The 13,772-nt window shown below is 39.3% G+C and overlaps 1 protein-coding gene across 11 annotated transcripts in view; it reads left to right on the plus strand.

The window, feature by feature from the left end:
• Positions 1-13,772, plus strand: part of CEP112 (centrosomal protein 112) — a 445,347-nt gene that overhangs the window by 384,429 nt on the left and 47,146 nt on the right. For 10 of the 11 annotated variants that reach the window (XM_073235805.1, XM_073235810.1, XM_073235802.1 and 7 more), the window contains 3 exons: positions 6,015-6,116; positions 9,578-9,642; positions 10,497-10,656. In XM_073235805.1, coding sequence (XP_073091906.1) covers positions 6,015-6,116; positions 9,578-9,642; positions 10,497-10,500 — 171 coding nt within the window. In that variant the 3' untranslated portion in view covers positions 10,501-10,656. Of the gene's footprint in view, positions 1-6,014; positions 6,117-9,577; positions 9,643-10,496; positions 10,657-13,772 lie in introns of those variants that run through there. The other variant, XR_012130844.1, reaches the window with a different exon arrangement.

The following is a 13,772-nucleotide window of genomic DNA, read 5'->3' on the forward strand; positions in this document are numbered from 1 at the left end:
TTTAAAGGCCAATTACAAAATAGTCTGTCCTCCTGCACAAGATGGTCATGTTATGAGGCGCCCCCTTCCGCTCCAAACATTCAACGACGACTGGGAAAAGAGAGAAAGAGAAGAGTTAAATGGTTTATTTGGTATCAAAAGCAAAAGAACGTCAGTGTGGCCTAGAAATGGAATGGAACCCCGAAGTGGTGAGTGAGCTGCGACCGCAGCACGGGATCCTGAGTCCAACAGCAGTCAGAGCAGCTGAGAAGAAGGGCGCGGGGGTAACGGGGCCCAAACCTGCTGAAAGGGCTCCTTGCTAGGTAATGACAAGAGGCTCCTTCCAAGCTTGAAAGCAGAGGCTGGTTGTGGCCCCGTTCTTGAAAGGGAACTGACGAAAGCTGCTGCCTGCCGCACTCCGAGCCGTGGCTTTTCCAAACGAAGGTGGGAGGCGACTGCGCCAGACCCAGCCTCCTCTCCAGGGCCCAACATGCCGGGCTCCTGGATCTACAACATCCCTGATACCACCACAGAGCAAGACCTCCCAGCATCCAGAGGTCCAGATAAAGGAGTAGCAGAACCGCACGAACAGGAAGAAACAATGAGAGAAAAATGGGGAAGGCCCTGGCAAGCATTCCGCCATTTGGTGAATGAACTGAGAGAAAGCTAACATGCCTGATGTTGAGGACATGAGGGGACTCTCTGGGGCGACAGGAGGGCGAGAGGTGGAGAGGGGCTAGACTGTTCAACACATTATTGGCCACATAAAGCATTTTGATTTTGATTTTAAAGGTTGAGCAAATTCAATTCAAAAAACAAAACCTACACACCAGTATTGCTGTAGGCCCAGCTGAGAGGAAGCTATTGGGGACTGGGATGGTCCCAGTAGCGATGCAGAGAAGTGGAGATCACGTCAACAGATTTCCTTACCTTGTTCCCTTTTTTCCTCTGCTGGACTGACCCCAGAAATGCTTGCTTGGATTTTGTAAAGTGATATCCGTGACATTCATTTTCCTGAACTTCTTTACTCTTTCCTCAAAATACAATAATAAATAAAGCAACCACACCATGTACCAGTGGTGACTCGGTAGGTGGCCTCTCTGTTTCTCATCTCTTCAAAAGTGAATTCAGTGTTCGGCACACTGACACTTGTAATAAAATAGCTTGGTTTGAGGCGCCATCCCTAAATTGTTTCTACAAAGTTGCACACTTCTACTTCATTTATTGTTTTAATATGTAACAGGAAGTTGACATATTGCCATGACTGATACAGTGTTTTTCACACTAAATATTTTTTAGCTCTCCCACATTTTTAATGAAATAATGAATTTTCAAGGTGCACTTTTTTCAGTGTCACTTGGAATTGTATATCTCCAGAGACCCGCTTGGCTCAAGGCAGCTAGCTACATGTGCTGTACATTTTGTAGACGTCTATTTATGCAAATGAGTGTTTGTCTGATTACCCAGGATACGTTTTACTTAATTGCAGTGTTAAACTCTAGCGATGGATAATCTTGGTCTTCATAGTCCACTTTAAAAATTAAAGGAAATCATATTAATGCTATGCCTTTGAGGGAAAGGTGGGCCATCTGTTGCGATGATGCAGAGTACAGCCATCTTTAGTCACATGGGTTCCCTGTTCCACATACTCCATTTCCTCAGTTTATAGGGGTTTATCATGTTACAGGAATGTCATTGTTTGTCACGATGTCCTGAGTTTCCTAATCTTCCTCTGCTAAAGGAAAGAAGATGAAGGAAAGTGGAGAGAAAAGTAACCATTGTAGAGAGAGAGAGCCTTATGGCTATTTAGTGTAATGCAGTTGAGGAATGCGGAAGAGCAGATAATTACTTATATACAATACATTTGGTGAGATGGGATGGAAACGAGACACAACAGTCCTGGAAATTCCTTTCCAGAAGTACTTAAGCAAGAACAGTCTTTGAATTCTCCTACATTTAACAAATATCACTCACTGGGATTATATACTAATTAAAATTAATATTCAAACCTGATAATAAGATTCATATGTAAAATTTGAACTCTCTTAGCGAAAGCAATCTTATGTCCATCAAACCGTTTGCTTAGATCAACTCACCTTCCTCTTGGGTCTTCATCTGTTGTCAGGCCAGATCAGTATCACCAGGGAAACGGAGGAAGGCGGGAAGAAGAAGGGAGAGAGACGTATTTAGCAGTTAATAGTTTGTGGCTCGTCTAAGGTAACTGGTATCACTCCTTCATCAAGGCCCCGCAGATACATTCTGAATCAGAGGTGGGGAAAGAAAAATAGTAGGAGGAGTGAGAAAACATGAAGGAATTCTTTACTTCCTCTCCTTCATTTTGCCATGTGACAAACTTAGACATAGCCTTCACTGGTTGGACTTTAAAATGTATGCTCATGTGGGGGTATGTGAAACTTTCATTTTAGGTCAATATGTGCATTGCATTTGTATAGATTTTTTAAACTATGAATCTTTAAGGAAGTAAAATGTTAAGCCAATGGGAAAGTAGGGGGAACCATACCATATTGGGACCAATTGTTATTGTCGTTGTTATCACTGTCATTTAAAAAAATAGAGCAAAGGCTAGATGGATGTCTGGAAAGACAGTAGTGGTACCTGCCATCTCCCTTCCCCCAGCTGCCCTCCTGCTAGGGAGCGCACAAGTGTACAGTGGGTGAAACTGCTCCGACTGGATGTGTTTGTGAGGTCCTTTTCCTTTTGGGGTGGAAGAAATATTTCAGCATTTGGAAAGACTGAGAAGCTGCAGAGCCTAGTGGCTAAGAGTATGTGCTTGGAAGTCAGACTCCTTGAGTCCTAGTCCCGGCTTACCTCTCTGTGCTCACCTCATTGCGTTGTGAGAAGGATCAAGCACTTATTAAAGCACTTAGAATTTTATCTGGTACATAGAAAGTACTCAATAAATGTTTGCTAGTAGTGCCATTATTAACCTTATAAATAGGATAAAACAGATTGGTTAAAATTTTGCATGACTTTATTAAAGTAACAAGATTCTTCTTGATATAAAGACTTCTAAATTCAGGATTTGGGTTTAAGGATTCAAGGTAGTAACATTTTTCTGATGGATAGTCTCACTCATAGGTAAGGTAATTTCAGATTTTCCAAGGGCTCATTTTAAGTTCACTCAGATCACCAAAATCATAAAAACAAGTAGACAGGAAGTAGAAATGTCTGGATCCTCAATAAAAGTTGGAACATATAGCATACGGAATCTAAAAAGTGATAGAAGGAATACTGGTGATCAAAGAGCAGGCTTGCTCACACGCGATTTTCTGTTGTCTGTACCCTAGCTGCCAGTATCGGGGTACCATCAGTTGTGAAAAGGGAAGGGGGGGCGCAAAAGAGTCAAGGGGAACTATGAGCATGAACCAAAGGGCTTAAGGACTTTCCCTTGACCTCAAAGTACTTGAAAACTGAGAAGAAATGGGCCCCAAGAGGAAATAAAATAATAGATTTGGTCAAAGGATATTGAGGACACCAAAACCAAATCATAGCTGTGGCCTTCTCCCCAGCCCACTCCCCCTACCTCAACATTCAGCAAATAGTTGGGCCTCTGCAAAAATGAGGTTGTTTCTTTTTAAGAAAAAAAAGAACAACTAGCATAAGACCTTGCTAGAGTAAGAGAAAAAGAAAGAAGGAATGTAAACAAAAAGCAAAGAAATAAAGATCAAACGGGAAACTGCTTAAGAAGCAGAGGGAAGATTCAGACAAATTACAGTTCTTTATACCACAGTTCATTACAATGTCAAAGCATTTACAAAATACATTGATATATCTTCTGTCAAGAAAAAAGGTGGGTGGAGATGGAGAAGAATAAAAGAGAAGAGATATATGTTTAAAGATGATATAAGTCAATAGAGATGAAAAGTGGTCTCTCAGAACTTAGGAAAAATGGTAGACAGAATCAAAAAATTACAGAAAGATTGAAACCATACTTGAAAAAACAAGAACAGAAAAATCATAACTGAAAACACCCAACAAATAACGGTGATCAGACTAGAGGAAATCACACAAAATGAAATCAATGTATAAAATAGATATAAAAAATGAGAAAGCAAAATAACAGAGAAAATTGTAATTGTGGAAGATTGTAATTGTCAAAGAAGAGCCAATACATGCAAAATCTATGTTCCCATGGAAGAGAACAATTAGGGGGAAAAAATCATATATAACAATAATAGAATGCAAATCATTCTAACAGAAGAAATTTGTCCTCGAAGAATTGAAAGATAGAAAGACCCATACAGTGTCTCAGGAAAACTGATATAAAATCATTAATACCATTACATACCCCAGTGAAGTTACTGAATCAAGTAGAAGAAAATCTTATGGGCATCCAAGCAGAGAAAGTCACATTCAACCTGGGGGAAAATACTAGCCTGGCTTCAGACTTCACCATAGCTGTATGTAATGCCAGAAGACACTGAAAAATGCCTCCAAACTTCTGAGAGAAAGAAAGTGGGAGTGAAGCATTTTTATACCCAGCAGCGTGGTCTTTCAAATGTGCAGCCAGTGGGCAGACACTCTAAAACAAGGATACCTGAAATAGAGCACACGTGAGTCTTTCTTAAAAGAGTTAGTAGCTCAGAATTTCAGAGCCATTGTTGAATGGTAGAAAATATAGTCAATATAGTAGCCTATGAACCCTCAATAAATATTGCCCTTAAGGTCTGATTTATAAAACATGTGTTTTGCTTCATGTTTGCCTTTCATTTGAGTCATCTGAAAGAATTAACTACTGGACTTAAGTCGAAGAAGAGAAGATGGAAAAAAATGAAATAGTTCATCAGTGGGAAAGATCATTTTTCATTGTTTCTGATTTTCCTTTAGGTATAAATCACAAGATTATAACATATCTCAAAAAAAATACCACTTTGCAAAAAACCAAAGAATTATATTCTATAACATTTCACATGAGATTTTAGTAGATAATTAAATGAGCTATTAGAACACATTTCTTCTGAAATTCGGTTTAGCATACAAAAAGTTGGGAATTAAATGCTGGTAATTTTAAATTATCCTCTGTAAATCCATAGACTCATCTAACTGAATCCCACTGCAAATTTTTTCATAGTATATTACATTATTTCTAGATGCATCCAATGAATCAATTATTGAGTACACTGCAATTCAGTTTTAATATTCAGTAAGTCACACATGGCACATGCAATAAATTTTTTTAATTCTATCATATCTCAGATTAAGAGGAAGAGAAAAAAGGAAGCATGGCTAGAGAAAGACACCAAAACATGCACGCTCACATTCATGCCCACACACATGAACCTCTGCATCCGATTCAGGCATATTCTGCTAAAGACTTTTCTTTCATTTTCCTCATTTGTTTCTATCTTTAGCTTTTAGAGAGATGAATAGGGTGAGCCACTAACCTTTCCTTTACCAGCCCAATGACCATCAGTTAGTTCAGCACAAGACTGGTTGTATTCTGGAGGGAGAGGGAAACCCATGAACCAGAGAAGCTCACGATGACAAGGGCACTTTAGACTACTTTAGAGGAGACTTGGAGACCCAGAAGTGTAGATTCTTCTTCATTCATGTCTTCGTAATCATATGGATTATACTGAGCACCCAGGTACGTAGCCATTTCAAGGGAGTGTCTTAATCCAACCAACAACATACCATGAATTACCCTCAAATCACAGTTTTCTGTGATCATAATCCACACCCTGACCAAGAATAGGATGCAGAATTAGTATAGAGTGTACATCACGAGTGGAGAGGATAGAACAGGTATTTTACTTGTCCAATGCTGAAAATTGTGCTAACAAGGATTTTAAAGAAATAAGGTGTTACAGAAACTGCCTCTCTCAGACACAGACAGTCTGAGAACCATTTTCAGTTGGTAGCTGTGTTTCCCCTTATTTTGTCTTTGTTGTCTGGTTTCCAACCATGTGTAATAACCTTACCTTTGTGATAAATAAATATTATTCCCGGATTTCTTAAATTCAAAACAATCATTTCTGTGGCAAATAAAATAAGCTTTCTTTTTCTTCACTTAGATAACTTACATACGACAAGAATATGAAACAAAATTCAAAGGGTTGATGCCAGCATCTCTCAGACAAGAACTTGAAGACACCATTTCCTCTCTAAAGTCACAGGTAATTACTAGAATCAAGGCATTTTCCAAGGGTTTAGGGGATGTGTATGTCTGGAAAAGAGACTTGCAGGTCAATTTGATTCTGAGTGGATGCCAGAAATCAACATGATGTCATAGCAAAATCTACTACCCAGGATTAATTGAGGTTTGTTTGTTCTTTGGAGGTTTTGTAGAATTTTTTTCTTACTAGTTTAAGTCATTGTCTCAGTGAGATTTTCTTAAAAGTACCCTTGAAATTGAATCGTTTGGTTATGGCTGGCTTTATTCTTTACCATTCACATTCCAATATAGCCTCACCCTTTTATTCTTGGTACCAGTCCCAAAATGCCATCACCTAGCACAGTGCTCATTCCTCACTGTGTGAAAGTGAAAAGAAATCAAAAGCATGGTCAAATTAGAAGCATTTTTTATTCTGGTGTATTTCATATGGTTGTTAGAATAAGATGCATTGTAAATTCAAAGGAGAATAATGACAAAGTATTCAAACAATTAAGTTAAATATTTTTTGCTGAAATGTGTAGTTCTTGGTATATGGTGTACAAGAGAGATGAAATGGACTTAAATTTAGATACTTAGAATTATTTTAAAACTTCCAACAGAAGTTTTCTTTATGTACCTCTATGAACAGCTTTTATCTATTAGCCAGTCTAATGAGTTGTTTAACTCCAGCATGAGAAAGTTCACATATTCCCATTTCTCATACTTAGAAATTTAAAACGTATCTTTTTTCCTACAAAAATAATTTTACCTCCATATTTCTAAGAATCTCTGTATGGCTGAGATTGGCTGAAAACAATAGCAGAACCCAGAATAGCCACCACCATCTTGAAAAATTAGAATAAATTTGGAGGACACACACATCCCAATTTCAGAACTTACTACGAAGCCATAATAATCAAGACAGTGAGATATTAGCAAATAATAGACATGTAAATCAATGGAAAAGAATTGAAAACCCCGGGGGAAAAACTCACATTTTTGGTCAATCGATTTTTCAACAAGTATTCCAAAATAATTAAATGAGGGAATGATAGAATGTTGCTAGAATAACTGGATAACCCACACGCAGAAGAATGAAGTTGGAGTTCCTTCCTCACACATTATACACAAGTTAACTCAAAATGGATCATGCACCTGAAGGTAAGATCTAAAACCATAAAACCCTTAGAAGAAAACTCTAAGAAGTGTTCTTAAATGAAGGAGAATATCTTGGTGCCTTAAGTAAGAGATTTTTTAGCTATAACACCAAAAGCACAAGCAGTAGAAGAAAACAGATGAATTGGGCTTCATCAAAATTCAAAACTTTACTTCAAAAGACAGCATTCAGCGATTGAAAAGAGCAACCATGGAATAGGAGAAAATATATGCAAATCACTTGTCTGTTGTGAAACATACTTTTTTCTGGAAAAGCTCCCTGAGGGAAAGATGTGTTTGCTCTCTGTGCTTGTCACATAATAGGTGCTTTTATTTACAAATAAAACAAATGATATAGTTGGATGATGTTACATTAGCTATTTATAATGGGTAAGATGAAGTGTGAAGCAAATTTTAGCTGTTCCTTTTCTAGTCCCCTCATTGAAAAGCCTCTTAACCTGAAATATGTCAGTCTGTATGCTACTGTTAGCTATTCCTTCTCTTATGTAAAAGTAAGTGCTGCAGGATGGGGTTAAATACAAAGGGTTAAGTAATCTTTGTTTACATGAAAACTCTTCTCGAAGTATGGTTTACCCATTAACTCCATAGGAGGGCCTCCACAGGGTCAGCTATGTAGGACCTGGCACCTTGGGAGGAGGTTTTTTTTTTTTAGAAAAGAAAGAAAGAAAGAAATCTGATATCCACCTGCAGGGCTTCTGTTATCGTTCATATCATTTCACTGTAATAAAAGCCACTCCAGCCTCCTAAAACTGGATGTTGACCCAGAAAGAGAGGGCTGCCAGCTGCGTCAGGGCCTCAGCATTGGCAGCTGCATGGAGGAGTCACAGGCATAGGGTGAGCAAGTTTAGTTTGAAAGCACAGGTGCTTGTGTTTTTTGAAAATTGTTGGAATTCCGATTGCAAAACATGGTGGGGGAAGGGAAGATGAATCAGTGTAATCCTTGCATCTGTCGAAATTATCAATTGTCCCGTGGGTTATCTGCGCAATCGGATAAAATTAAGACCAGGATGATATGAGAGTAAGCAAAACTGAGGGGGCCACTTGGATGTGTACCCATTTAGACAGACTGTGCTTCTCTCTCTTGCAAGCACGTTTTCTATTCTGCCAGCTGTACTCTTTCAAAACTGTATTTCGAATCGACTGTTGCCATGGTTTCAGTTCAGACCAAAGAGGCAAAAGTGAACAATTCTAAAATGATCAGATGCCACTACCTCTTGATTACATCTGCTGTAGTGTAGGTTATCCCCAGCTGTTCCAGTTTGGTCGTTTAGAGTGCTTCTGAATTTATACTTGATAATAGGTATCTTTAATCATATAGAAACTCATGCTTCAAAATAACCAAGCCGTGTTGTAAAAGTCTGATTTAAGAGACTGTGCCAAGCCCTCCAGTTTCCTCCATTCCCAGCCCTCAAGAGCAAGGGCATAGGGTGATGCTTGCCATGAACTCTCCACTGGGCAGCTTCTACCAGTCATTTCCCATCATCCTTATAACCTTGGGAAGTAGCTGTCAGTAATCCCATTTCACAGATGAGGCCTCAGGAGCTTAAGTAACTTTCCTAGAGCCATAGAGGCTAAGCCAGGAATTGAACCCAAGTTGGCCTAACTCCAGACAAAGCTTAGGTTCTTTCCACTAACAAAATACTGTCTCTCCAACCTCAGGGAATCCCCAGGATGGATTGAGGTTCCCAGAAAGCAGTAATTTTCTTTCCGCTCACTCATTCATTCATTAAACAGCTAGTTAATACCAGCTACATGCCCAGCTCTGTAAAAGCAGCAGGGGATACAAAGATGACTAAATGCCATCCCTGCCCCAGAAGAGCTCTCAGGTTTATTAGCACAAGAAGTGCTAATAATAATAGAGGCGGAGCCACTACTTTGCATAAGGTAGGAGGCAATGAGTAGCTGGGGAGGAGTCGAGGTTCAGTAGGAGAGGTGACATTTGAACTGAATAGTGGAAGATTAGCCAGGCATTCCAGAGAGAAAATGGCCTGCATAAAAGACAGGGTACGCAAGGTGGTGGTGGTGGGAAGGGCGTGAGGAGAGATGAAGCAGCAAAGATAGGCTGGGGCCAAGTCAAAATGGCTTTGCAATAAGGAGTTTGAACTTGATTCTGTGGCTCTGACAGATTTTCGGTAGGGATGCAATGATATTAAATGTAAAAAAAAAAAAAAAACGTTCACATTCAACAAATAGTCTGAGTTTTATCTAGGGAATTGTCTGAATCTAAATCAAATCCTACCATATTTTCTGCACAATACTGCTCTGTAAGCTAGATTCACCCCTTCTCATACAAGCTGTATTTTCTAGGTTAACTTTCTGCAAAAGAGAGCGTCCATCCTTCAAGAAGAACTGACTACATACCAAAACCGAAGGTACAGCCCTTGATCAGACTGCCTTCCGATTACATTGTGTTGTTTGCACCTGTGAAGCTCCTGGTTTGACAGTAAAGTCTTTATTAAAATAAACATATTTATCAATTTTGAAAAAAAAGACTATGTTTAGTAAATAGCCTACCTTTAAGAAGTCACCCACCTCTAATAATCACAGTGTATAGTCAGTATGATCAGAACGAAGTGAGAGAATCTACAAGTTCCTGACAAGTCCAGGCCTCTCATCTGCAGAGTCACAGTAAGAAATTATCCCTCTTTTTAGGTTGTACGTGACAAGGCATTGTCTTAAAACCCAGATGCAGGGTTAAGGAGACACTGCCTTTCCTTTAGGATGGTGAGATGATGCGGTTCTTAATATGGTAGCCCCCGTCTTCAAAGTCCTATGCCCCCTGGAGGTCTGGCACTGTTGCAGATGTTCTCCAGCCAAAGGAGATAAATGGTTCTGTGATATGGCCGCGTCTTAACTTCGGCACACGCAGTGTGTACTTCTCAGGGATGCCTGAGAAGTTTAGTCAAAGGTTCCCAGAGACATCACTAACAGGGGTGATGTTTCCTGCTCTAGTTCAGTGAAACACCCTTCCTTTTAGTGCAGCCTAAGACAGAACCTCTTATTTGGCTTTGAAATAAAAGCGAAGACCTGTGTGTCATTCACTTTTCATAAGATTCTGTTGCTTGGTATAGATGGAATTTGATTCCTTACAGGTATAAATGATGAAATTTTTATCTCAAGTATCCTTTTTAACCTCTATCCAACTCCTCCTGAATGTGATCGTATTTTACAATTGATATTCCCATTTAACCTAAAGAAAGACATAACTGAAATTTTTGATTTTCAGGTAACTGTGTGAAGACTTAACTGAGTAATGTGTGTCTGGGCTACACTGTGGACTTCTTCCAGCAGGTTTGAAGATTTGGCTGTTACAAAGTAAACTGTGAGATCAATGGCATTTTTTAATACTTAAGTGTAATTAAGATCATAAAAACATGCATCATTCATATGCTAATGGGTGGTTTTATTTGTGTCTGCCTAAGTTATTTTTTAACATTCCTTTATTTCTGATTTCCATATTTGTGTGCATTTGCATATGTATGAGAATTGCTTATATTGGAAAAATAAGTGATTTCTTATGATATGCCCTGTTAATGCTTTTGCATAGAATTCTACCAGTTGCCCATGATCAAAACCATATTTGTAGTATCATATCAAAATTTTTAACATGTTCAGATTGTTCTCATGTTCATGTTCATATACTATTAAAATATTATTTTGTACTTAGTTTTATTTCCACTTTTATTTCACCTCATTTGTTAAAATAAGGATAACATATACATGGTATTTTTTCCCTAGAAAATACTGACAAATCTCAAATTGAGCTACAGGGAAAAATACCTGATGTCCTGTCAAAGACCAAATCCATAAGCCATGCACTTATTTAGAATAAAAATCACTGGGTCATCTGATATCAGTCCAAATACTTGTCATGGTCGTGTTGGTCTCCAGTCCGATCCTCGGACTCCCGAGGCAGGATAGCATAAGAATTTTAAGTAGGCAGCTCTGGTTTTATTGTTATTCTCTTGATCTCTCTTTTTATGGTTGTTTTAATTGTATCAATTGACACCCATTAAGAAAGCCTAAAATTGTAGGGGCCCTTTAGGACACTCAGCATGCTGGCAACTGAAGGTAGAATGAGCTTTGGTTGTTCCGTTTCCTCGTTGAGAGAATATGGCGTTGCTTCCATGCACAGTGTTTGAGCAGCTCTGCGCTGATTGGTCAGCCGTGTCTGCCGAGGAGATTTTGAGTTGCAGTGGATGGATTCCCATAGTCTTTGACTGCATTGTGGCGCGTGCCGTGGGCCCTCTGAGACACTGTTAAAAATCTGGGCTGTGGGCGGGGCTGTAACCATCTAGTTTACTGTAAAAGGACAGGGCAGAACGTTTATTTACCCTTTTTCAAAATTCTTTACTCTTTCCCATGCCCATCTCTGTTGTTTGTTGCACAAGGATTAATTACCCTTTTTTGGTACTGTAACTGAGACGTGGAGATGATAAGGAAGTAACAGGTTTTACAGCCACTTCTAATGGCAGGGCCACAATCAGCATGAACACTGCCTGTGGCCAGCCATCAGCAGGAGGTCTGTTCTTGCACAAAATCATCTCTGGCCCCCACACCTCTCTGCCTAATGTTCACCCTGACCCCTCCTCCAGGAATATAAGTCTCCATCCTTTGAAAGATCAGGCCTTTCTTGCATAGATGATAAATCAGAACACTGGCTGAAAGAATATCCAGGAAAAACAAGAATTGCAGCAGGTGCTATTAAAACCACCTGACAAATGAGGACAGTTGGTACTCAGACTATGATTCAGTACTCAGAAGGGAAAGATTAAGGCTACAGGATTCGTGTTAAGTACTTTTCTACAGGCTGTGAAAAACAGATTGAAGCTCAACAGATTCCATGAGTGAAGTTATTAACTCCTTGAAGTGGAAATACTTTGTGAATTGTAGTGGATGCTGGAATTGGAACTCCCACTCAAGAGTATTTGTTTTCCCTGAGTAAATATCAGTAGGTGTTTGGGAAATTGCCTGCGATTCTCTTTTCCTTGTTTCAAGGGTTATGAAATTACTAACACTGGTGTACCTTTGACATTACCCAGATCCTGTTTCTCATCTGAAGCATGTCATAAATGTCTGGGAGTAAATGGACTGAAACTTTAGGTCAGTTTGATTGTATGTGATAGGAATAGTGGCTATTCCTATTCAAAAATACTAACGTTTTTGTGAAAATTCTCTGATAAAGAAAGAAAAAGAAAAATTGCGTTTGACATGTTTAAAATTCCTTACAGAACTGAGCACCGAGTGTATAAATGGCTACTGGGAGAAGAAGCAATTGCTCAGGAAATAAATGATAAACATTGTGCCTTATTATAAAATCATCTAAGAGTTCATCCTTTTATCTGGTAGAAGGTCAATTGTCCATCACAAGTACCTATTTTAGCTACATTTCAAGTTATTATTATTGGCTGCCGGCCCCTGAGCCCTCCACCAGTGCTTTTACATTTCAGCATGCAGTTGTCAACAGGTGGTGGCTGATAAAGCGCTAGATGCAAGCTGAGCAGGGGAGCTGTGGGATGGCAGTGTTTTTGGTGTGGCTGTTGTGTCCTGGGGTTGGGCAGGAGAAGGGGTGACATGAAAGTCAGCTGCCGTCTTCTGCCTATGTCCTGGTCCTGTCGGAGTCCATCATTTCTGTGTCACCACACAGCCAGCCATTTCAAGGGTCTAACCTCTGATTTTGCAACCTCCCCACTCAACAATCAGCTCCTCAGAGGGCAGCAGTCCAGGGGCACAGTGCAGGGAAAAGGAGGACACAGAGAAAGGGGGCACAGAATGGATGGACTTGCTTCATAGTTTGTACAAAGGAATTGACTGTGACTCAAGGAAATTCGCTTGGATTCACACGTTCCCCTGTAATGTTATAGATGACCAGTGATTTCCTCATTAAGGACACTACAGAGAAAGTGCAGAAAGAAAAAACTGAGCTTGAATTAACAATTAACAGCTCTTATTGAAGTGCATCACCATCCACAGAAGGCAGTGGTATTTCAGCTTTCTTTCTAAGAGTAAAAAGGAAAGGTAAAACATCAAAAATGGTGGAAGGAAAGCTTCAGAACACAAGGTCATTTTAGTTTCCTTAAAAGAACTATCTCTTCTCAGCTTTCATATTTTGTTCAGAAAGGTCGTCTCTTTTAAGCCTTGTCATTAAAGACAGTTTGCTCTTTAAAGTGAATTATCAAAGGGTGTAGAAATTGCAAGTTACTGAAACTAAAATTCATGATCAGTTTTAAGTCTGCTAACTAAAGCTTACTTAAAATTGGATGTGCTTTTGTCCTGGCAGCCCCTTTGATAAAACCAGAAAAAGATACATGGTTAGTCAATTCAAAGTAGGAAAAGAAGATAATTAGATAAAACTTTTTTCCAACTACTGAAGTCGTTCTTGGATTTGGAGACTTGATCAGGAAGCTATGGCAGAGGCTGTAATGGTATTTGAAAAGTTAAGGACCCCAGATTTTGACCTGTATTAACATTCTTCACTATATTGTTTTACAAACTGAGTCAA

Source organism: Manis javanica, chromosome 4 (genome assembly GCF_040802235.1).
Source record: "Manis javanica isolate MJ-LG chromosome 4, MJ_LKY, whole genome shotgun sequence".
In the NCBI taxonomy this organism is placed as follows: Eukaryota; Metazoa; Chordata; class Mammalia; order Pholidota; family Manidae; genus Manis; species Manis javanica.